Here is a 26,218-nt window from a genome sequence, read left to right as displayed (position 1 = left end):
TAGTTGGCCTCAGCAAAGGGCCACAACAGTCTACTACTACTCTAGTTAATCCTCAAATTTAACAATAGGCAGCCAGCTCAGCAGATGTTTCTTAAAAGTCAACCTGGTTACAGAAACAGTGGTGTGAAGGTGAGATTCTGCAGGCTGACAAGAAAAAAGACAAACCAAAAAAAATCATAAGAATATGTTTGGCATTGAGCATATGAACTTCTATAAAGAACATTGAGTTATTCATAAGAATGATCATTCTCTATTGGTGAATCTTCTGTCTCCTAACTCACTGATGTGGTTTTCTGGCCTACAACTTACTGATTTGGTTCACCCTCACCACTGTTGATTTCAGCCAAACGAAAAAAGGCACTAAAAAAAACCATTGTATGCTACCTGCTCAGCACCGGTAAACAAACAATGTTAACAACTAGTTAGTCTCGCTTTGCCAGACCCTCCTCCAAAGCGTGCGTGGTTTATTGACATTTCTTTAAACCAATCACAATCGTTTTGGGCGGTGCTAAGCACCGGAGAAAAGCAGCGGTGCCGCTGCAAAATAGGCTCGGAAGGAACTTGTTTTGGTGGAACATGTGTACGTTTAAAAGTTGCTTTAGTCGTGCAACAGAAAGATCAGATTTGACAGATAGTCTAGCTAGCTGTCTGGATTTACCATGCAGAGATCGGGAAAAGGTTAACCATAGTCCTCATAAATCCACCGGAGTTTAAAATGCCAACACAAAGAAAGCCCAAGGCAACGGATATCCGGTCTAAATGAGTGAAATCCGGCGGATTTTCCGGCGGCAACGGAGCAATCACGGAAGTGAAAAGTCAAGGATATAGACTAGCAACTAGTTAATAGATATAGTGGACAATTTGGCAGCTAAAGCCAGATACTGTATTTCCCTCGGAATGATATGTTTGTCAATGATGCGTTTATAGCTTATTTCCACAGCTCTCAAGTGCTCGAAAAAATGTGTTATTGCAGGTTTAAATAAAAATGCAACTGACTAAATTAAAATGAATGAATGACTTCATTATAGAAAGGAATAATAAAGTTGTAGTAGTGAGCCATTGCAAAAGAATCCTAAGATGCAGTTCCTCTCATGCCCACTAGATGCTGGCTCCAAATACAAAGTGAAACTCTGGAAAAAAAAACAAATTCAGTGTATTTTTGCAGAGGAAGTTGGGGTATCAGCAACTTGACATTACAGAAGCTATATTCATGTTCTAAAGCACAAGTGTCAAACTCAAAGCTAGCGGGTCAAATCCGGTCCCTTGCTAATTTTGATCCGGCCCCTATATACATTTAGGTTCACAATACATTTTGGCCCACCTAATTTTTTTCACTTTTCACAACGTTTTTTTCGACATTTTTGATGCTTTTTCCAAAGTTTTTGGCATTTTCTTCGACATTTTTGTGGACCAAACTGTAAGTGAGAAGACTATATGAGACATGCAATAATACAGTCAAAGATATTTGACTTTTCCCATGACATAAAAGCAATAAACTCTATGTCTGGCCCTTGATATGATTCTCATTTTCTAGTGTGGCCCTTAGGGGAGTTGAGTTTGACACCCCTGTTCTAAAGCATAAGAGATCCAATAGAACTGTTTGCTTTATTATATCCCTTTTCTAATCCTTTTTCCAGCCATAGCTTAAATGTTGAGCATCATTCATGTAAGATTGTTTAAAATGTATTAATTAAACAAATAAATTTAATAAAGAAATGCTAAAGAGTGACAGTACAAAATAAATAAATGCTGGCAAAGAGGCAAACCCCAACACAATCACCAACATACAGATAGAACAGTGCAACCTATCTAACCACAGTATACTGTATACGGTAACCTAATAAGAGGAAATTATTTCAGTGCAACACATCTTTTTTGGGTTACAGCATATTTACACATAAGCATGCACTGAGGTCAATGAAGGGTAATATTTTTCAGGATGGTACGACTGTCTATGGGTCAGGCGAGAGAGGGGCGGGTCACAGCTGGTGGTCCTGCATTTAAGCCCAGTTATAACCGCTGACTTGTGTTTCTGGAGGATTTCATTGCACCCCTCTAAAAAAGCCTCCGCACGGCTGTCTGGGCCAATCAGTCAGTTGGCTTTCAGACTAGGTCTTCAGTGGGATCTAAAATAAAGAAGTGAGAGGAGCATGAGGTGTAATGGCACGCTGGAGAGCTGCATTTAATCCCTGGAAGTCTTTCCCTCTCTGTGCTGGTATATCATGCTAAATATAGGGGAGTTGTGTATCTAACATACTGTAACAAGCCTAGATACTGGGTTCAATCTTTGTTCAGGTCATGCAGTGTACAGCATGTGTGCTGCCCTGTAGCCCTGTATTCACTATTCAAGGAAAATTTACAACTGGATGATACAATTCCATTTATTTCAAATGCAGTTTCATCTGTGTCAGGAACAACTAATAAACGTTTGTTTCAAACAAGGAACTTCACACCTCTGGCAGATTCGTTTTCACTTGTTTTAGGACAACTCATGCAATGCAATGCAATGCAATTAAATGACGTCTTAATATTACGCTTTTTGTATTTCTCAGTAAGGGTTTGCACTTTGTATCAGTACCCATGTCCAAACTGCAGTTGGGTGGTAGTTCTTCTTGTGTGCACATATGTGTGAAGTGGCATGTCCATTAATCTGTAGTTAAAAGAATAAATACTCCATCAATCTGTCATAATCGCATATACTGTAGTTTGGACAATAATGCATGATTTCAGTCTCATATCAAGTGAAGTGAAAAGGAAAGGCTGGCAGGCAGCAAAGCAAGACTGCTCAGTGTAACTCAGTTATTTTGTGACTGTCTATTTTTGGTCTGTTGGTCTTGGCCTACAGTACGAGTACTGAAGGCTGCTGATGGTACAGATGACGATAGAGGCCCCATGAGCTCAGTGTGTGTGTGTGTGTGTGTGTGTGTGTGTGTGTGTGTGTGTGTGTGTGTGTGTGTGTGTGTGTGTGTGTGTGTGTGTGTGTGTGTGTGTGTGTGTGTGTGTGTGTGTGCATTTGTCTGAGAGAGAGAGAAAAAGAGAGTGAGACCTCCAAGGTTTCACTGTAGGATTCATGAGATTTAAAGAGTGGCGACGGACCTAGACAAAGATTACACTAGGCTCAGAAATGACACACATATACCCACACAAGCATGAGCCCACGTGCTCAGGCAGATACAGCACAACAACAGAGGCCTAAATGCAAAAGTATGGAAAAACTTGGAAGTACATGAAAACAAACTTTTATATGATTACCATAAATCCAACGCTGTGGAATGAAATGGCTGCTATATTTTATAGTTAAGACACTGATATACAGTACGTACAGCATACCTATATATAGACACAAACACACGCAGTTAAACATCTCCAGACTGCTACCTTGAACCCTGATGAAGGACATCAGCTGTGAAAGAAGCTGAGACGCAGGTGTCTTCAGGAAGAAAACATACTGCCACATAAACACACGCAAACACATAAAAATACACACAAACACAGCATGTCCCGAGTCAACATAATCCAAGACCAGAACGTGCCCTGTGCCCCTCATATGCCCCTGGCACCTCTGAATTAGTCCACGAACACACACACCTACAGGAATAGTTAGCCACAACACAAACACAAATATACCCAGCTTTTCTTACAGGCCCCGTAAGAAAACATGACAGGCAGCTACAGTACTGCTCTATATTCACACACAGACTACTTTACTTACTACACTGTATCCAAAAGGACAGTCAGTGATGACTCATTATATACTCACATTAATATTTTAAGATATTGTACAATATTACACTGTATAAGTTAAAAAAATGGCTTGCAGTTTTTTCATATTAGTTTGTTTTCTTGTATCCTTTCTGGAAATCAGTTTTACGCAATGTAACTGTTGGAAAACGGACCAAAAGCTTCATATAGCTAATGAAAGCCTTAAAGTGGCCATATTATGCTCATTTTCAGGTTCATAATTGTAATTTGAGATTGTATCAGAATAGGTTTACATGGTTTAATTTTCAAAACACACCATATTTTTGTTGTACTGCACATTGCTGCAGCTCCTCTTTTCACCCTGTGTTCAGGTCTCTGTTTTAGCTACAGAGTGAAACCTCGCAACTTGTGTAACATCTTTGTTGTCAGTCGCACATGCGCAGTAGCTAGGTAAGGATTACATGAGCTAGCTAACCGTTTCTCCAACTTCGGTCTGTACAAGGCAGGATTAGCCGGGAGACTTCTTCTAAACGAGGGCGCACTTCCAACTTTGCGTGGAATACCCGCAGAACAGGGACATGTAAGTAGTTCTATAGAATTTATTTTGTATTTGTATTTTTTGTTTTGCCATTGAGAACGAGCTAGCATGCTAACGGTTAGCCCCCTAGGCCCCTCGTCTCGGCTAGTTACGTAGAAAGCCGTGCACATTTTGAACAGCTCACCCGGAGACACATTCAGAAACCTGTATCTCACTCAAAACAGCATGGATGGTTTTCTTTCAAAGTTTGTTTGCGTGTGGAAGTACCAGAGACACAAAATAACACCCCAAATCCCAGAAAAAAGTGATTTTTTCATAATATGGGCACTTTAATAAAAATCATAAACAAATAAGACTATGGTGGAGATGATTGCTGTGTCTCTGTCACAGTATTATTGTAATGCTAGTTTTTACTAGCAAATATTTTCACTACATCCTTCCTAGAAAAAATACTGGGTGGTTTGGTTTTTCATAAATACTGTAGATTTCTGTTCCCAAAACAATGTCCAGTTGGTGGCATTTCTTTTAACATCCTTATATTAAGCATATTTGCTCTCTTGCCACACTACTCACTAATGTGGAACTACAGTAAGCAGCTGGTTAGCTTAGCTTAGCATAAAGACTGTAAACAGAGGGAACGGGCTAGTCTGGCTCCGTCTAAAGGTAACTAAAAGCACCTACTAGCACCTCTACAACTCACTATATAACACATTATATTTCCTGAAGTCTCCGCTACCACCACCAGACATTGTCTCCACGAAATAACCACTCACTATTAGAAATATGAGTTAAATAGTGAGGAAAATGTCAAACTATTTCTTTGACTGCAAAAGAAAAAACCTGCCAAAATTTGGAATGATCAAAAGCTTTGTATATAGATTTGGTTTAACACTTTTAAATTCCTTTCATTCAATGCTTGCCCAACTTTTGCATGCAACTGACATTATGTGAAGGAGTAATTGCATTTTATCTGTGATAATGCATAGTTACAAAGGGTGACCTGATTCTCTGCAGCGTGCAGCCAGACACAAAAGCTGAATGTGGGAAATATTGTTGTGTTCAATCCCACAAACAATTGTGCATGTGTGAAACAAGCATCCAGTGTTTTCTCTCATTTTTTGCTATTCTGTCTCATTCTCTCCCTCTCTCTTCCTCTCTCACTTCTCATGCTTGCTGCTGATGTCATTGTTAATTGATTGGATTCACTGGGCATGTGCAATGACAGAAATAAGACTGGAAAAACGTCAGACAAGCAGAGTAGTTTTCAATTTAGGAAGTACAATGAGCACTAATGCTTATGTATTACAATGTAATAATGATGATAATTATGATAATTTAAAGGTAGTTTAAGTGTCTAAACTGCTCTTTTATTGGCTTTGAAAATGTACTTTGGCAATGTTTTTGATGGTCAGTCGTCCGAATAAATTAGCTGGATTGAGAATACAGAAAAAGGGAGCCTGACAAAGAAGACAGAGGAAGACAGACATACAAGAGAGAAAAGAGAGAAGAGTGAGAAAGGCAAACACAGTAGAAACAGATGGAGAAACCATAGTAAGACTAACAGCAGCCACGGCGAGAGTAAACATTGAAGACATTGGAGGATATGTGCTGCTTGCTGAGTGGATTAGCTGAGTGAAATTGTGCTCTGACTCATAGCACACTGGCCTGTTATTATACTCCTCACTTGCTTGTGTGTGTGTGTGTGTGTGTGTGTGTGTGTGTGTGTGTGTGTGTGTGTGTGTGCGCGCATACGTTTATTTCTGTGTGATCCTAATATAGAAGGCACGATGAGATATGACAAAAGCTACTGTATGAGGGAGTTCTAGTACTGTTACAGACAGAGAAGAGGCCGTATCAGATAAAAGGTCCCTTAACTCAGTATGTGTGTGTGTGGGGGTATGATACAGTATAATATAAGAGTACGTATAACTACAAAGTGGGCTGGAAAATTGTTTCCTAAGCCTAACCTCTTTCCTAACCTCTGCATGAATTCAGAAATTAACCTGCAGATAAACTAAACTGAGATACACTGTATAAAACTACAGAAAGCATTTATTCAGGTTGGATTTATACTAGAGCATGATTTGCACTGGTTATGGCTTACAATTTTCATTTCTTTAAAAAAAAGTACTGGGGTTAGGAGCAAAGTTAACTCCTCATCAGTCCAGCCAAGTTATTCTCTAAATTAAACTGCCAAAGCAATATTCCCTAACCTTTCTGGTCTGGAACCCCAAAATAGAAGCACATTATATAGAAGAACCACAGTGTGTGTTAAACTTAATAGAAAACAGCAGAATTGTACCACCATGGCAACGTTTTCTCTCTTTCTTCACTCTCCTCACCTGTAAGTTGGCGGTCCACAGAGCTACGAAATAACTTGTGGAGCTGCTGGCCAACTGCTGCTGCTGTCTGGCAGGTGCATTTCCTCCTTGCTTTGTTTTTCCCTTGTGTTTCCTTCCCTAAGTGTTTTAACATTTCCCTGGAAATCATCCCTCTCCCGTCTCTCTCCACACATCCCCTAAACCCATCATCTCTAAAACCCCACGGCTGGATAAGATGCCAAGCCCGCAGATTCTCCAGTGTGTGTGTTCTGGATGTTTAGCTTGTGGTAATTGTAATGTTTTATTGCATTATGTAATAGTTTCAAAATGATTAAAACAGACCAGCCAGAGGTTTGTGCAGGCACACTCAGTTGCATATATGAACAAGCCCAGACACAACACTCAGACGCACACACAGTCAAACACACACACGCACGCACACACACACACACACACAGCTATGTGTTGTGCCAGTGCACAACAGTTGGGCTGCTTATGTTTGTCAGCATAACTAGAGCCCAGGGAAAACCCCGCCACATCCACAGAGAGCACAACACTGTAACACACAGGATCCACCACACCACAGCAACTGATCACGGTGACAATAGACACACAGCTGCAACACACAACAGGATTACACAGCAAAAACCATAGAATCCATAAATAATCGCATTGTAGTTTTACTCCAAAAACATATAATTGCTAAGCTTGACAGCTGAGGGTAAGCAGTGCAATATGCACAGTTGTTATTTCTATCTGCATACGGCATACTGCAACAGAGAACATTGAACTTTGTTTAGACCTACTACTAAACTGTAAGAAAGCAAGAGGGAACATTATTTACAGTTAGAGACAATTTGAAGAGTGCTACTGCAGTAGGAATGGAGAACAGCTACAGGATAGATGCGTGTTACGGGCTTTTCTACAGCAGCTACTGCTGTTAAGTTATTCCACCACTTCCACTGCTCTACACCTCCATCCCTAATGTCTCATCAACCCATCTCTCCATCTCCCACAGCAGTAACTAAGGCATGACTCATGTGGGCGCAATGCTCTCAGTCGCTCCTCCGGGTCCCAGCTGCTGGTGAGGGTAGAGGGGAAACTATTTGAGTGTTGTTTTTTTTTCATTCCTTCTTTCTCTCTGTGAAACACAGATGAAAAGAGAGCAGGGCGTCCTGTATTCTGAATGCATAACAGCCGATTTCAGTTAATGATGAGATAGTGAAAACAAAATACAGACACATAAACACACATTTGCATGGCAGATATCATGGCTGTGCACAGATAAAACAGATTAAGTGATCCTATTTGACTCACACATGTGCACACAGAGAGATCATAAGGCACAATTTCTTGAGCCAAAACCACAGGTGTCTATGAGCACAAAGAGTCACGAACAGTAGCCTATGTGAAGCTGAACAGAGTAAATATAGATTTAGAGATCAGAGCGGGCAGGCCAGGAAAAGAAAGAGGTTGCAGGGGTTAAACAACAGAAGTGGTGAGGGTGTTTGAATAAAACTTAGTTAGGAGACGTGGAGGAGAATTGGAGACAAATGGACAATGTAGAGAAAAGTAATGTAATTAATGAAGGGGAAATGATGCCAGATTGAAAAGTAGTTAGAGCATGTTGGCTAATGTTAGCACAGATATTAGAGGGCATCGTGTCAGGAAAACCATATAATATGTCTGGAGTTTTACAACTGCGCAGCCACAGATGTACTACTGCCCCCTCCCAGCTTACCCGGCCATCACCAAGTATTATCTCCCTGTCACACCATGCCATTACCAGGCCTTATCTCCCACAGCGGGGGGACACCAACACAGTAAATCACTGTTAGAACCAGCTGTAGCCATCTCTTTCTGCAGCATCTCACAGCCAGACTGCTGTCACTACCACTGCACCCCCTGTGACTGAAGCAATACTGCAATATATGACTATTGTTTTTTCACTAGAGACCACCATGTCAGTAAGCTTATATTTACAGAGATATGGATTTGTGTAACTCTCACTGATACCATCAAATCCTCAAAATATTGCTTTACAGTGCATACATACAGTTACTATCAACATTTGTTTTTGTATAGTGGTCTATTATTACTTTTTCGTCCAATCAAAGCAGGATAAAAACATACAACTGGAACTTAGACAAGAAGGAGACAAGGGCAACACAATCTTAGACTCTTTCGTCAAGTTGCTAATTTGTTATGTAACAGCCCAAACAGAAAAAAATCAAAGAAAGTCAACCTTCACTCCACCTCAACCTCTGGCCCCCGCCTCTTTTTTACAATGGGGGGTGATTAGAGACGGATAATTGGGTCGCAGAAATCCAACAGTAGAAAAGCCTTTTTTTTTTAAAAAAGGGCTAAATTCCAGAGGGAAGTGCCAAGGGATTGAACAGGCTCCAAAACACATGCAAGGTCTTTTGTTCTGCACTACGGCTCTTTTGTTTCACCTGCTGTACAACTCATTACGGGGAGCTTTACCTGTCAGATAGCATACCCTCTCTATATTTGATCACTTAAACTGTATTTAATTACTGCATAGCCTTTCACTTCAGGAGAGGCTGGGAAAGCTTTGGGATTCTGTAATGTGCAGTTTAACAGTGTACAAATGAGAAAATTACAGATTGCCAGTGCAGCTTTATATGTGGTTTTATCATTAATCCTAAATGTTTTGCTAACTTTGGACTTACATTTATTAATGTGTTTATATGTGAATGTCTTTTATTTCATTTTTACGTTATGTTTAGAGTAATAGATTATGAAGATCATAAAAAAACAAACCAGCATATAATACTTACAATGGCTATAATCAATGTTTAAAATTAACAATAGTTTGTATGACTACTTGTATGCGTAAGTTCACCAGGTGGCCAGAAATATGACTCCAAATAAATGCTAATGTTGCATTGTATTTGTTTAAAAAAGGCAACAGTTTGCTAACATTTTTTGTGACCCCACTAACCTTTTATTATCTAGCGTCACTCACAGATCAAAATTTTCACAAGTACAGGTAATGGCAAGGTATTTCAGTGAAGAACTAATGACTGCATATCTGTGAAATACGTTGTGTATATTATCTGGAGCTATATCAATCAGCCAGGCTGATATATTGAATATATTAATTTTGAGGTGCTTTAGAAACTGACTCCAATACATTGAAAGCACTGACAAGTTTATTTCTTACATGTCCTGCAATGTACAAAGCTGTAATAATTCTTTATCAAACAAATTTAAGGGATCCTTATAATAATGTCTGTATATATTAGTATGTTACGAAAAAATTATAAATCCAAGAGATTGTCATCGGATTTTATTTAAACTCTCAATATTGGTATTCAGAAATCTAGTATCGGTCAGGGTATTTATTGTATTGTTATGGTCCCCAGATGATGAATCATGTTTTAGTTGACCCATTCACTTTTCCTCCAGAGACACTGAAAGAAAAAATGTTCAACTACGCAAAAAATATTCAACTGCATTATTGCACATTCATGCTCCCAAAAGGATGATCCCTTTGTTTGCCTGCTCTTAAGAAAGAAAGAAAGATGTATACATAGCCACATAATAACACTTACCAAACTCACATTCCTAATAGATAACTGGTTTGACGCTCTCATATTGTGGGATGTAATGAGCACTGATGCTGCTAGCAGGGCAGTAGACTTCTAGACTCGTACTACCTATCAACATTATTCCTTCCAATTATCCTCTATCTTCCACAATCAACCCTCATTCGCCCCTCTCACTTCCTGTAACTCTCACATTAAGTGAGTAGAGGTTCAGCACTGTGCTGCCTTCCTCGCATGTTTCTGTGCAGTCAACACTTTCTAAAGATAACAACCTTCACTTCACCCCCACCCCTGAACCACCTCTCTCCACCCGTCAGCTACGCCCTACAACAACTCTGCTGCGACGGAGACTGCTAAAATTAACCCTTAAACAAGGGCTTCTGATTGGCACTCTGACGGGACTGCAGACCACAGGATCAACTAAGAGAAGGGGAAAGAATATATGGAAATTGGGCACACAAGTAGATATTGAGGGGCAAAAGAACAAAAGAAAGAGAGATGATAAAGTCGATGGGCAAAATGATGAGGGTTAGGCTAAACCTTGTTCACTCAGGACACCTGCCCTGCATAAAAAAACCCCGATACATTCCTGTTAAATTGACCCCAATCAGTGCCCCCAAATGCAGTGAGTACTGAGCAGAGCTGGATCATTAAAGTGCCACAAAGGCCTCTTCAGTGCAGACACATTGCCTGCAGAGTAGTGCTTACACCAGCAGACAAAGTCACTGCTACGCTGGCCATGCCAATGTGTTCTCCTTTTCATATACAATAGAAAAACTCATTAACTCACACACATTATCAAACCCTCACTCACACATACGCACATCACAGAACATCCTTAATCCCAAAATGGCAAGCCTGAATGTAATTTGATCTTTCCGTTAGCAGCGATGCCAAGAAATGCCAAGGAGAGCTGTGTTTCTCATACCTATACTCATTTTTTCAACCTTGTGGCACTAAAAGAAGATCAGTGAATTACTGAAGAAGTTCGCAGACCCTAAGATCTCCCTAACATTTGACCTTAATACAATCAAATCCTGATCCTTGTTAATCAAACCTGGAAGCTGATAAAGACAGCAAGATTACTGTAGGAAAATCTGTAGGAAGATTACTGTAGGAAAATGTGTAAAGAATTGAACCTTCCCACATTTCAAACACATAAACCAAATAATGATCATGCATGTGGCATGGTCATGACATGCAATCCTACTATACTGACCAACTAATTGTAAGTCACAGATACTTGATTCCACAAGCAATTTGTATTCTTGATTGTGACGGACTTTTCATTTAGTGGATAGTATGTTGACCACTAGCCCACTACTCAGGCGATTTAAAAGTCAAGGATCCGGAAGGATTAGAGAGCGTTAAAAACTGGCAGATGAGTAGATAGCTGAACAGACTCATTGAAGCAACGCTGAGAAGAGTAGAAAATGGTCAGTACATCTCTAAAGTGAATGGGTCGCTCTGACTCGCTGACGCTATATGATTTTATGTTTGTAAGCAGAATTACACAGTGCCACTCTGCATTATGAACTCCAGTCAGGATCTGGTTGCTGCTTTGCATCTGTGCCACGCTGAATGGGCAAAATTCAAGTTTCACTTATGCCCTTCAAAAGGAAATGCATCTTACATGGTGATAAGGCAGCCTTTTTCTCCAATAAAAAGTCTGTCTGCAAAAATAAAGAGTCTGTTCTTATAAGTGCTTTTTCTAATTATGCCAAGACAAGCAAATATAGCCCGGCTATGCTTGTTTTTGTGCAAACATATCTATCTATCTATCTATCTATCTATCTATCTATCTATCTATCTATATATATGTTTGCAGCAGGTGGCTGCAGACTCGGGTCAGGTTATCTCATCCCAGTAACAGCAGAGCTTGTCTGTGGGACTAAAGAGAGCCCTCATTCTAAAGAAGACAGGAACCATATGTCCACAGTACTCTACTAAAGGAGAGTAATATGGAGCAAGTTCCGGGGTTCATGACCCTAAGATTGGGTAAATGCGAACTGCTATTTACAGCATGTTGCAAAATTAAAAGTGATTTGTATGATAATACAATATTTAGTTTTGAATCAACTGTTATTTTCTTATTAACTCTATTCTTCTCCATTTTATTACTGCATTGTGAAAATGTAAGTTATGTCAAATCCTAAATTAAGAAACTGATGGTGTTTTTTTGTTTGTTTTTTCTATGTGTACGTTTTCTCTCCATAACACCATAAGTCCCACACCTAGTGACCTTTCACCTCGCCACGTTCTCAACCAATCCGGGACACTGATTCTAGGATCCAGAATTAGCACTGCTATCACTGGCATGGAGAATGTTGACCATGCAGACAAGTCATGGAGGAAAGGAGCGAGCGCAGACAAAGTGCGGGGTGATGTAAAGAGAGTGAGTTGCAGACAGAAAAAGGAATACATCACTTGTTATATGAGGTTGTTGGCCAACTTTAAGTAAAGAGAAAACAGACACTAAAATCATCCATGTGTTTTCTGTACATTATTTTTTCTAGATCATTAAAATAGACCTACTGTACATTACATGATAAGCCAGTAGGTAAGAAATGCAATGTCAGAGTGAGAAAATGAAATCTTGTAGCAGCTGTAAGGCTAAATTACGAATAATCTTAAATGATAAGTAGCCAGTTCTGGCAACTGTGCTAGATAAAGCAAAACTGATGGTAATGTCATTACTTTTGCAGGTATTTGGTCAAAACCAAACTATTGGACAAACTGAAATTTTGACCTGTGATGGTAGTACAAAATGAAAAGGTCAAGTATCTATAATTCCAAACTAAAAAAAGAGGATGTGTTTGGCTCTGTGTTGTTTGACAGTGTGTCACCCTCTCATCTCCATTCATTCCCTCCCTCCCTTTCTTCCTATTGTTTCTTTCTTCCTACTCTTATCATAACATATTGTCCCTTTCGTACTGCCATCTTTTTCTTCAAGCACCCTATAACTTTCAATGTTACTCACACCTCCCTCTGTCTCTTCCTCCCTCCTCCTCTTCACCATTACAAACTGGGAGGAGTTAAGAACATCCCACTGTGAAAACTTCACCAGCCCCAGAAAGGGAAAAAAACTGAGCTTACACTTACAGCCACATACACATAAAAAGCTTCCATTCGCTTTTCTCTCTCTAAACCATGGAGAAGCTTACTGACATGATCACAATACCACGTTGAACTTGGTGGAATTTCACATACCGTAGCAGTCAAACCTGCCTCTGAGTGGGAGGTCTCAGGTCTCAGCCCAGCATGAACCATGTGTAAACCCCTTGACAGCCATCTAAGCGTGTAGTACAATGTGTTCTTAGGCTTGCTGATGTGTCTGACGGGGCATGTGTGTGTCCAGGGAGAAATTTATGTTAAACACATACATAAACATGTCACACAGCACTCACCGATGCAAGCGTGTACTCGGACGGTCAGCTGGGTCCGCAGAATAATACCGTGCTTCTTCCCTCTGGACCTGACAACAAAAGAAGCAAAAGAATATCTTTATGAAAGCAACTAAGCATGTTGTCTAGTTTCTGCACAATAATTTGACTTAAAGCCAAACCTAATTAACTTCTGGAATCAAGTGTAATTTTCTTGGCATTAGTGGAGTGATCCGTCTTGTTCACGAGTTATTCACACTTAATTCTAGAGCGGAATTTACTGCAACAAGTGAAACGGCATTGGAAAAGTTAGTGTAATTTTCTCATTCAGTTGGCTACTGCTTTAAATTAAAATTAGATCATAAAACAAAATATGAGGCAATGACATGTTATGATGGACATTTTTTACAATGCAGAGGCAGTTGGCATGATGGGAAAAGTGCAAACAAACAGTGACCTGCATTGGATCTGTACCCCTATCATGATACACATCTGAGCCTTCAGGACAGACAGCGAAAAGTGCAGGAGCAGACACAACACACACACACCTCCACATACCACCGTGCCATCTGAGCACACATTCATACACAGCATATTTCCAGTGGGAAAACAAAATGATCCCACGCACACATAAAGGTAAATTATGATGGTATTTTGAGAGCAACTCAAACTCTCTCTCGTAGCCTTAGTTGTTCTAATCACTGACTTCCATCACTAACATGCTGATAGCATCCAATTCAAGTAGGGAAAGCACTGCTCTGCTAACACACACACCGCTGCAATACACCCGTTATGCATAACGTGCAGCAAGGATAACACCCACCCAAACAAGAGACCAGCTGGCCTCCTATCCTTTTGTTAAGCTGCGTTATCAGCTTTGCTCGGAAATAGAGCAAAATGTTAACACAATCTGCTGAGACGCTGATAGAACTGTGTTTTTCTTGCAAATTCATTTTTCTTGCCATACCGGTCTGATAATGTTTTGTGTGATAATAATCTAGCATTGCCAGACCTACCTCCACAGCGCTGCAGAGGAGGGTCTTCCGGGATGGGAAAAAAACGGGCTCTGGTTTATTAGCATTTCTTTAAACCAATCACAATCGTCATGGGCAGTGCTAAGCCCCGGACACAATGACGGTGCCTCTACAAAATAGCCTCGGGAAGGAACTTGTTTTGGTGGAACGTGTGTACATTCAAAGGTTGTTTTAGTCGTGCAACAGAAAACTCAGATCAGACAGATAGTCTAGCTAGCTGTCTGGATTTACCCTGCAGGGATCTGAGGAGCAGTTAACCATAGTCCTCAGAAATCCACCGGAGTTTAAAATTCCAACACAAAGAAAGCGGAAGGTGACGGACATCCGGCCGAAAAAGAGGGACATCTGGCGAAATTTCCGGCGCCACCTGAACAATCCCGGAAGTGGAACGTCATCGATATAGACTAGTGTGACAATGACAGAGACTTGGGGAGAGTGAGGGTTCCGGCCAGTCAGAGAACAGTGTGAGGAATGTGAAAGAAAATTCAATTATATAATTTAACTGTGAGGATGAGAAGGGCTGTTTAGGATTAAAAATGCTAGTGAAAGAGAGATAGGATTCATTATATTTTGCTTTCACTATTTCACTATAGTATTTTAAATGATACAAAAACACCTTGAATGGCTTGGAGGGACTTTGGTTACTTTGCATCATAATCTACAGCAGTTTGCTCCCAATGTTTCTTTTCACTTTCCTTTAGTGAAAGCATACTCTTGAGCTGTCCTCGTCACCAGAGGACCTTGTTTGTGGTGAGCAGTGTCCTGCCGCAGCTGGAATCACAACACATTTTTGATGGCAGGGAACATAAATTCTGGGTGGAAATCACTTTACACCAATCTACTCGTTATAACACATTCTTCAGTGAAAGGCAATTTTCAGTTTTACAGTTCAGGCTTGTCAGTAAAAAGAAGAAGAAAAATAAGCCTTAATGATATACTATTAAAATATACCATGATACTGTGATACAGACAAGCAGATTTGAATGGCCATGCATATTAAGGCAACGTTGTTATGACTATTGTGAGACTGGAGAAGCTGCAGCTTCAGTGGGAAAAGACAGTACATATGAATTTGTGACAAACAACACAGTACCATCACAACTGGTGAATAGACACAGCTAGTCAATCCCAAAATTCACAACCACTATACCTTTAAAATTTTACAACAGCTGTCATTAACTGCCTGACTTTAAAGCACAGGTAAATGTGTGGTGTAAGGCTGAGATATTGAGTATGACCAGTTTACTAACTTTTGACACTATATAAATAGTATTCTTTCGACAGAGGGAGGACAGAACAGACTTAGTCTGAAGCATCCATCATCAACCTTTGTGATGTATAGCCAAGAAAGTGTCAAACCCAACCCAATGTGTGATTCATTTCCTACTGTCAGTGCAGTATGACCTTGGTTAGATGACAGACAGGCCTGTCCAATCCAACCAGTTCCCCAAGATCTAAACCACTTCAGAAACACACACACACACACACACACACACACACACACACACACACACACCTTTATACACCTGTCAATCAACTGCCACATGGCTTACCAGGCACATAATAAAGACGCAAACACACACATGCTTTGACAAAAAAATTAATGTATACATGGAAACCACACAGACAGACACAGATAACAACCCGGCTCTGTCGTCTGCTATCACTTATCATGATGCTGCCCCCAGCCTCAAAACAGACATAGCCTACCACAACTCTACACACACACACACACACACACACACACACACACACAGTACATATGCAGCCAGTTAACAGCTGCCATCTCAGTGTAATTCTCAGAGCTCTACATCACAATGCTTTCTCACTTATGTAGGAGCTAACATATGAGAACAAAATGCATCTAAAGTGACTCAGCCTTCACAATAACGGTATTAAAGACACAGTATCTAACATTAGTTTTGATACTGGGACATTTACTTGGACACTTTAGGGCACTTTGTACGACTTTATTTTTTAATCCGCGATCCCTGTATCCCCACAAATACCTCTTTATTGCAACACGGTTAACAAGTTTCAATAATTTCGAGAGGGTGTCAGAAACGTTTTTCCTTGCACGTCTAGAGATACTCTCTCATTTTAATTTGTGCAACTGTCTGCAGGGCTCCGTCCAGCTGTGTCTCCCGGGCGTAACAGCGACGTGAACTTAAGTGTTTATTTAGCTACACAAACGCAAGGTTGATGATAATCATAAAAAGGCATGGACTACATAATTTTGGTCCTCCCACTTCTCCCGTCACCCTTGTAACGTTACTAGGAATTTACTCACCACTGTCACTACCCGATGTGAGTCGAGTGCAGATGGGAGTTGCGCATGCGTCACTTTGCGACAATGACCAAATTTCACATAGATCTGTTTTGCTGTTAGCCAACATAGACTGTATATATTAATATATGTTACCCACATGCCATATGCCATATGTTAGCCACAGAATAATGAGATAGGTACATTACATAGCAGTAATTTATTATTTAGCGTAAGGCATTACATTTTCACAGCATGATCCTTAGTTCTAGGTTAGAGGCTGAAGTAGCCTACAAGAACCTGCTAACGACAGACTGTAATGTCAATACAACAAAAATGGACCTACATAACGAAGTTCATTCACTGCTGGCTACAAGTTAGCAATCAAACACAACAAAGGCTGTCACTTGAATGGCGTTTTGAGCTAACGTTAGCAATCAAACAATCATAGATAGCTAAAATACATAGACAGTTAAAGGATCAACAGATCAACAGATCCCGTTGCACTGGACGGAGACCAATGAAGGCTATTAGAAGCACTTTTCCGGTGAGGGCTGAGCGTTACTGCGCACCCTCCAACTGAGCTTGAAGACGTAGATGTGACGTGAGCAACCTGTCTGAAAGTTGTAAGTCTTCTGATAGCTGTGCCAAGAGAAATCTCAATCATTCCCAATCTTGCAGAGATGGAGAGCGTAGGTATATGTAAGGAGATAACATAGGCACAGGCTAATTATTGCTAACTAAAATGCTAGTTAACATTAGTAATTAAACTTAAGCAGAGAATGTAAGTCGAAACTGCCTGCGAGCTTCTCCTGTACTATACGGTAATTCCTCTACTATGCGACAGTAAGTCGCATGGTTATGACACAATCGTTAGCCTATTTTTATAAAAACGCCTGCTACGGAGCCATAACGTGAGATACAAGGTAATTGAGCCTTTTATACATTGTCGTGTTCCTTTAGAAATAAACAATGGACAAATAAAGTCTTTAAACGCTTCAGATGTAAAGTTATTCACATTTATTCTTGTCAAAGTGACGCCAAAATGAATGGCAGTCAATGGAATGCTAACAGCGGGTGAGTGCTTGTTAACATCAAAATGGCGCCATAGGAGGTACGCGTTGTGGAGAGAGGCTTACCCCCTTGCTAAATCGTTTGCCGGATCCGGATCCCTTGGCGTTATGCCATAAACTGTTTAAATCTGAGCATGCGCAACTCACATCTGCATTCGACTCACAACGGGTAGTGACAACCACTGATAATGTTATTGTAACGTTAACGTTACACCAGTTGAATGTAGAGTACGTTTCTTACACAGCTTGTTAGCTAGCTAAACTAACACACCTGGTCAGCTAGCTAGCTAATTAAGCTAGAGGCTCATTGTTAAACCACTGTATAGCTAGCTTGCAAACATGTAAGGTTATGCTAGGTTTTAACGTTATGCATGGGCGTCAGTTGGTTTGAAATGTGCTGGGGACAGAGAAGCATTCGGAAGTACATTTCCAGAAGTGCTGGGTACAATGACGCATTCATTTTTTTTTTCTCTTTCGCACAGGTCATGTTTTGAAAGACGCTGTCCTGTAGCTTAATGAATAAAAACGTGGTTTCATGTACGCAAACAACGATCAATGATTACCAAATTTCTCTCTCATATTGCTCCTCATAACCACTGAAAACTGTCAAAAAATCTAACCCAAACTCCAATTATTATGGACGTTATCTGACATTAAGCGTTTCTGCTTCATTAGAGCCTATGTAAGGAAAAAGCTTAACGTGGTTTAATATACCTAAACAACGATCAATCATCACCAAATTTCTCTCTCGTATTGCTCCTCATAATCACTGAAAACTGTCAAAAAATCGAACCCAAACTCCAATTATTATGGACGTTATCTGATTCACATTTTCAGCAGGGCAGCGGAGCGGCTGTGGGTTGACTCCCCGTGGTTCTCATGGGCTTTATAAGTCATAACGTGAAAAAGCTTAACATGGTTTAATGTACCTTAACATCGATCAATCATCACCACATTTCTGGTTCGATTTTTTGACAGTTTTCAGTGGTTATGAGGTAGCCTGGTTGACACCAGACCCTTCTCAGTTGTGACTGAGAGTGGGTCTGGGAAAGGTTCATTGACAGTTAATTTCCAAAGGGGCGTCACCAATGGACGCCGCTCAAATGCCTCTGGGTGCATTGGATAGTCCTTTAACCAATCAGACCAACGATCCGGGTGACGCTGCGCTTCGGTAGCCGTCATGTTGAATGTAAACAAAAAGCTGCTCTCCGTCGCTGCGCTATCGTCGTCGCGTAAAGCCCACCTCAACGGTTGTGATTGGTGTAAAGCCCGGTTGTGATTGGTGCCTCGATTTTGGGGACATTGGAAATGGGCTTGAATGGGCTCTTCGCCAGACTGACTTGCAGAGCAAATCTCAAATTTGCCGTAAGTTCATCAGGGTTTACCGAGGCTAGTTATGAGGAGCAATATGAGAGAGAAATTTGGTAATCATTGATCATTGTTTAGGTACAAGCTTTTTCCTCGCCATAGGCACTAATGAAGAAGACAACGCTAATGTGAGATAACTTATATAATCGTTGGATTTTGGTTTCGTTCTTTTGACAGACTTAAGTGTTCATTACAAGATATTGCCATGAGAAATTTGGTGATCATTGATCGTTGTTTAGGTACATTAAACCACGTTAAGCTTTTTTTTCACGTTAAGCAGAATGTCCCGACAGGCAGTGTTGTGAACAGAGAAGCGTGCACCCAGCGCAGCAGCAGAGCGGCTGTGTGGATTTTTTGGCATCTGTCACTCAAGAATTATATGTGCTATGGACTTTTTTTTTTAAACTAAATTGAGCTCGAGGTTTTCAAAAAAAGTGGTGGGTACAAATGACTCATGACGAAATCTGGTAGGTACGCGTACCCACCGTCCCCACCGATAGTACTAAAGAAGATAACTAACTTTATGTAACACTAACATCATTTTATACAAAACAAATATGTAGGCTACTACATTATTTGGTCATTTATTTTCAGTAACTTACATTATAACTCCTCAGTCAAGACTTTTTGCAATTCTTAAATACATTTTGAGGTTTTTTTTTAGAATTGTTACAAAGAGCTAATTATCCTAGCTACAGATTTGATCATTATCATAACGTTACACGTGGCAACAGCAACACTGAGGTGCTATTTTACACAGAAAAGGCCAAATATTTGGCTATTGTTTAGGCCATAATCTACTAGCTAAATTGAACACAAGGCAAGGTGTGTCAGGATCTAACGTTATGTGGCTTACCACGTCTGCTATACAATTTTCTGGGCAAAATGCAGAGCCATAGCAGCAGATTTTCATTTTCCATTTCTCTTGTTAACCCAAAGTGAGACACCACGGCGGGAGATGAAAAAGTTAAAATGCTGTTTCTTCTACAGCGAGTAAACTGAAACATTTTGTCACAAAAAAAATCAGAATATCAATTATTGTATATATATATATATATATATATATATATATATATATATATATATATATATATATATATATATATATATATATATATACATATAAAAATGAAAATAAAATCAGTGAGAGAGCTGTAGCTGTGGAAGGGAGGGCACATCTGTCCTGCTTTCCAGAACACTTCATACTTTCCATGAACTTGTGCTTCCAAGAAATCCATATCCAGCAGCTTGAGATTCTTCCGATTTTACAAGAATGGAGAAACTTTTGAAAAGATGTTTGTGTGTGTGTGTGTGTGTGTAGCGCATGGTATCAGTGTATCAGTTTGATATGTTTCACAGGGTATAAATGTATATCAGTCTCACCCTGTGTCATCCTGCTGAAAGCCCTCCAGCTCGTCCTTTTGCTCAGCCAGAGAGGACTCCAGATCCAGATAGGTGCCATTGTGGGAGAGCTGCAGCGTGCAGTCATCAAGCTATGGAAAAGAATGAAAAAATATTTTGAACACAAAAGTCTTAATGAATGAAATAGACCTGAACTAAGATACTGGATTGGATTTAACTGAGTTAAACTGAGTATACCCTAAGGGACAACTTAAAATTGAAATTAGGAATGGAAAATATGATTGAGCGCTTGGTACGTACATAAACCACCCACAGGAATGACATTGGTCTCCGGGACCACTATTTTTTAAATACTCACTCTGTACAGTATGTCTCTGCATGTGTTTCACACCCTTTTTTGAAACAATTTGAGCACGTAACATAAAGTCAGTTTACAGGGCAAGGATTTCAACATGAGTGTGTACAGTGAACCATGAAAAGGGGGAGAGCCATATGCGGTGTGGCTCTGCTTTCAGCATTACAAAGCTGTTAAGGGAATTAACTAGTAGAGACGTAGCAATAAAGGCTGCAGAACATGAAACCAAAACCAGAGGGAAACAGAAAAAAAGAATACTTTTAGTGCATTAAAATACCAGCTGTGAGACACATTTTTAAATTGTGTACAATATGAAGCTACAGGACATTTAAGTCTCTGTATGTTTGTGGAGAGAGCAATCACAATCATCCCCACATACTTAATTTACACATGTACATTTACGCACATGGCAGATTGGGTTTTTTTTCACTTCTCAAGAACAGAGCAATCTTGCGCCTATGTCATCTGTGATGGCATGAGCTAAGGTAGCACTGCAGAGCGGCCTAAGTCAGAATTGACCCGCTATGCTGTGTAATGAGAAACCCTGCTGAGTTTGAGACCAGGTGCACAGTAATATATCTGCACACAACTGGCATTGATGTTTATGGGTACAGTCACAAGTTGATAGCAGGTGCAAGCAGCCATCCCAGCAACAACTCATAAAAAGTAACATACATCATGGCGTTATTGTTACAATAAGCCATGAGCTTTGCAACTGATTGTTAAAGCTGCTGATGTATGAATAGGTGAATGAGATCAGAGTCATGAGTTGAATTAGCATTTAGCACCTCAATAGCATCGTTAGGCCTAACCGAGCCTCTGGGGTGCTGCCAAACGCCCCCTGGCTGTCTGGGGCGGGCTGCATGACGACACTCCCTGACCAGCAGAGACCGCAAATCACAAGACCTGCTGCAGCTCTCTTTCTGTCCCTCCTTCTCAGAGAGACGGACTGTCGGATGGACTCACAGCATAAATATAACCTTGCTATATTTACTCTACACTGAGGCAGCACAGGAGCTCAAGGGTGGGTGTATCTAGGGGCTGGGAGTTAAGGGGGGGTTACTGTCAAGGCCAAAGTGTTGCAAAGGAGAAGCTGACTGTCATCCATATGGCAATGAACTTGGCAGTACTACACTAAGCAACTCCAAGCTTAGAAGAAGGAATTATGCGCCATAAGCAAATGAGGTGAGTCTGGGTTCTGCTCCAGTTTCCCCTCACCCCCCCTCACAACAACATTAATCCATCTGTGCCAAATAGCTAATCCGCAAAGCAAAACACACTGTTCTTAGACACATCCCTGATTGAAATTCAGTCAGTAAAGCCAAATAAAATGCTGTCAACATAACCATATTTTACAAGGTAGACCACTGTCATATAGACGAGCTAGGGAAAATTTAAGGAAGCGTCTTGGAAGATGAGAATGACAAATAAAAAGATAGTAAGTGGACCTTGAGTGGACGTTTACCTTTACTAAGCTAAATGCTAATCTTACAATGGCAGGATGCTCACAGTGACAACATGCTGATGTTTAGTAGGTGTAATGTTTACCAAGTTCACATCTTACTTTTAATTAGCACTAAACATAAAGTACAGCTGGGGCTGATGGATGGATACAAAATGTAAGGGATCACCAAAGCTGGTACATTAGCCTACATCCTAAGAAGGACATGAATGTGCATGCCAAATGTTAGTCCAAAATGTTTTGCCAATCTATCTAATAGTTGAGTTAGTCTGGGCCAAAGTAGTGGACTAACATACCAATTCTGCCTTCCCCAGAGCCTGCTTGGTTTCTAGCATGGCTAAAAATATGAACTAAGAAGAAAACATGAGCATTCTATTGCAAAAATGTTAAGCGCCATCTTTGTAGTCGGGGGGTTAATCATGCCCTGTCCCACTGCCCCGCTTTTTATGTAGCAGTAAGACAAAAGCATGTCTTGTGCCCAATCCACTAACATTATTCAGCTTTTTTTATTTTTTTTTCAATATTCCAGTTTTACTTAATTACAGTATGTCTGGTCTTTGTATGAGGCTTTGTTTATTTCTCTGAAAATCCCCCCATTCTGTCTAACACACATCCCAAGACAGAGTCCCACCTCCAGCTGCTTTCTTTTGCTGCGCCACTTTATCTACACACATTACTCAATCATACAAATACTGCTTGGAGAGCAAGAAGAAGTGAGCCCCGGACCACTCTGTAACACAATACATTAACAGCTCCCCCTCCAAAGGGTGTCTCTTTCCTAAAACACTTCGCTTGGGTAATATTAGTAATAACATAACAAAACGCATCATGCTGGACGGAGCCGGCAGAGAGGTGGCTCCAGAAGGAACCACAGGCTCTTCACACTCAAGGCTCCAGGACGGGCCAGGGACACACTTAGTGGCTGGCTAGTATATACTTTACACTCATTTAATCAAAAGAACAAAAACGTGGGGGTAGGGGAGTAATTACTTCCACATTAAAACACCAAGCCTGCTGGCGATCACGGTGGGTCTACACTTAACAATACTCTTACGTAACTTAAACGATGAGTTTTTAAGAACTTTTTTTGTGTCAAAATCAGAGCCACAGAGGAGTAGGCTCTTTGAAGAGCGTGGAGGAGGGTGTGTTCTACACGGCTATTAAATCTCCCAATGGTGCTTTAATGGGAAGCCTTTGGTAATGAAATACAAGTTGAGCTGTGAAGTCTAGGCTTTGTTGTTTTGAGAGGAATGGGAGTTTTTCCCCTGCAAAACTGTGGCTGTTTCACTGATGCTGAGACTTCTGCATTGAGCTGGACATCTATGCATCATTTTGAAGGGGTTGCTTGTCTTCGTGCTCTACTCACTAATCTTTACACTTTAACATTCAAATGTTCAACTTTGAAAAGTGATAATATATTCTGTGAGAATCAAAAGCAACTTCTTTGTTTAGCAGTTTGGATAGAATGACATATCCCATGCAAACGAACCAGTGATGCACTGATTTAGCCCTGGCAATTTAGCCTAACCGTGTGTGTGTGTGTGTGTGTGTGTGTGTGTGTGTGTGTGTGTGTGTGTGTGTGTGTGTGTGTGACTCTACAAACTGGTGCATGGTCAGAGAGGTGGAAGAGGAGTTGGAGGAAGAGGTCAGGAAAACCACGGCACCCAAAGTGAGGAGAACAAAGTGTCGCAGGGATCCAGGCCCCCGGCCGCAGGAATTCTGGGACAAGTGACCTATACTTTACATGCAGCCCAGCAGCCAGCCATACACAGAGTTCTACCATCACAACATAATAATACAGTAGGCTTTTCTCAGAGAAGAGCACAAGTGGTTGAGACAAAAAGAGAGAAAGGCTGCTTTAACAAAGAAAGGCTGAGAAATGGCTCAGGAAATTGTCAAACGCTTGCTAGCTTTGGCATTTTCCAATAATATAATAACATTCAACACCAACTTTTAGATCTGGACAGTCTGACGGGCAAATTTGCAACCGTTACGTTTCATCCCTATAATCCAAGCAGAATATCCAGTTGCTATTGTGCACAGTCTTCCTACTGATGTGAACAAAATTGCAAACACGGACGCAGGCTGTGCCATCTGTCTGTGTATAGGTTGTAATCATGAGCTTTTCTGTGCTGTGGGACATTTTTCATTTGTTTTGTGGCTTTTAAAGATGGGGCAGCAAAAGATCTATTTGGTCTGGAAAACCACTCTGCTGTTGAACGCTGGTTTGCTGTCAGTGTTGTGTGCCAGCAGCGGAACTCCCTTCTCTCTGTGTCTCACTTTTATTTTCAATTCAATCAACAATTTATTTTTTGTGTGACTCACCCTTGTCACTAAGGAACGTGTTGCTGTTTTTTTTTTTAAATTGCTTTAAACACTGAAATTCACTAAGAATGAACATCTCTATCATACACCCATGGTGATCTGACTCACCACTAAATTTGATCATCTGTGATTCAGGCATTTCGCTGGAAACCAGAGCTTTCACTGACTGCCATATGTATCTGGTTGCACTGCCTTTGCACACCTGTCACTGTGACAGAGTGCAAAACCTATTCAGAAATAAGAAATGATTATTTACTTTGAGACAGGGATGTATTCTTATTTCTAGTCTCCTCAAACAGAGAGGTCAAAGTGTTAAAATCAAGCTTCAAGGTCTCTTAGAGCTGGTGGAGATCCAGCATATTTCTCAATGGCTCTTCAACAGAGCATATGTATGCCAGCATGGGATTTATTCCAAATATTTAGTCCAAAACAAATTAAACCCATGTGTAATGTTGCCGTGGGCTTTGAAGGAAACATTTGCAACCTTGTTTCAGTCCTCAGGCTGGAGAACCAATCAGTTGTGCTTGCATGTGTTCTCAAAATAGCCTCTGAATGGTGGGTATGGAAGTTTATTTGCAGTAGGCTTGAAGTGTAAAACAGCAGCCAAAACAACCTGATGTAGCCCTGATTTAAACATATGTATTCACAAGAATGTGTATTTGAATCTAAACAATAAAACTATTTACAAGGCTTACGTTTTTATTAAGATTTGTGGTTGTTCTTATGTTTTTTTTTTTGTTTTGTTAATCTTATATTGCTTTATTATGTGATATATCCTTGTAAAAATCCTATATTCGCAATATAGGCTATCACACATAATGCTACGTAAGTTAAGTCTAGTATGAGTTGTTTACCAAGCTGGTAATCCTACCTTGTGTGGAGCTCTGAGGAGCCGGTGGACGCCTGCTAACTGGTTGATGAGTGGGACATCCTCCCTGAAGGTGTACAGCGGGGGTCTAGTCGGTTCTGGGAAGTTCGTGCTGTTGAACGGATCGGTGTCATCTAAAAACTGAACCCTGCAGACAAGCGTGGCCATGGTGCATCCATGCAAGTATCTCCTCTGAGGGGACAGCCCGGTTTAATGAGAGCTGTAGCGGCTATGGCTCGGGTCGCTGGGCTCTCCTCTCCTGCTGGTAACGACAACAAACCCGGGTCGCCAAGTGCGCTCCGGTGCGCAGCCTGTCCTCCCGCAGGACAGGGGGGGGGAAGGAGAGGAGGAGTGCTGGAAGCCGAAAAGGTGGCACTAAGGAACCGGTCAAGTATCTCGTCTCGCCTCCTTGCTGTGGCTGTGCTCGCTCTCAGCTTTGTTGGTGTGTTATTCTCGGAGAGGCAGGTGGCCAGTGATAAAGCGGAGGCAGCAGGCGGACTCCAGCTTGCTGCCGGAGAGTGAAGGATCAGCGCAGCTTGGGACAGCCGCTCTGCTGTCTGTCTGAGTCCCACTAAACCCCCCTCTGCCT

The 26,218-nt window shown here is 40.8% G+C and overlaps 1 protein-coding gene across 5 annotated transcripts in view; it reads right to left on the bottom strand.

Annotated features, from left to right (window-relative positions):
* The window catches only part of fhod3a (formin homology 2 domain containing 3a), a 67,002-nt gene extending 40,848 nt beyond the window's left edge, over positions 1–26,154 (bottom strand). For 3 of the 5 annotated variants that reach the window (XM_035993236.1, XM_031323153.2, XM_035993238.1), the window contains exons 1-3: positions 25,633–26,153; positions 20,641–20,750; positions 13,541–13,608 (exon numbers count right to left, since the gene is read on the bottom strand). In XM_035993236.1, the coding sequence (XP_035849129.1) occupies positions 13,541–13,608; positions 20,641–20,750; positions 25,633–25,797 (343 nt within the window). In that variant the 5' untranslated portion in view covers positions 25,798–26,153. Of the gene's footprint in view, positions 1–13,540; positions 13,609–20,640; positions 20,751–25,632 lie in introns of all 5 variants that reach the window. The other 2 variants (XM_035993234.1, XM_035993235.1) reach the window with 1 other exon arrangement.
* Positions 26,155–26,218: the final 64 nt, after the last annotated feature.

Source organism: Sander lucioperca, chromosome 16 (assembly GCF_008315115.2).
Source record: "Sander lucioperca isolate FBNREF2018 chromosome 16, SLUC_FBN_1.2, whole genome shotgun sequence".
Lineage (NCBI taxonomy): Eukaryota > Metazoa > Chordata > Actinopteri > Perciformes > Percidae > Sander > Sander lucioperca.
This window is presented reverse-complemented; position numbering and strand designations above follow the sequence as displayed.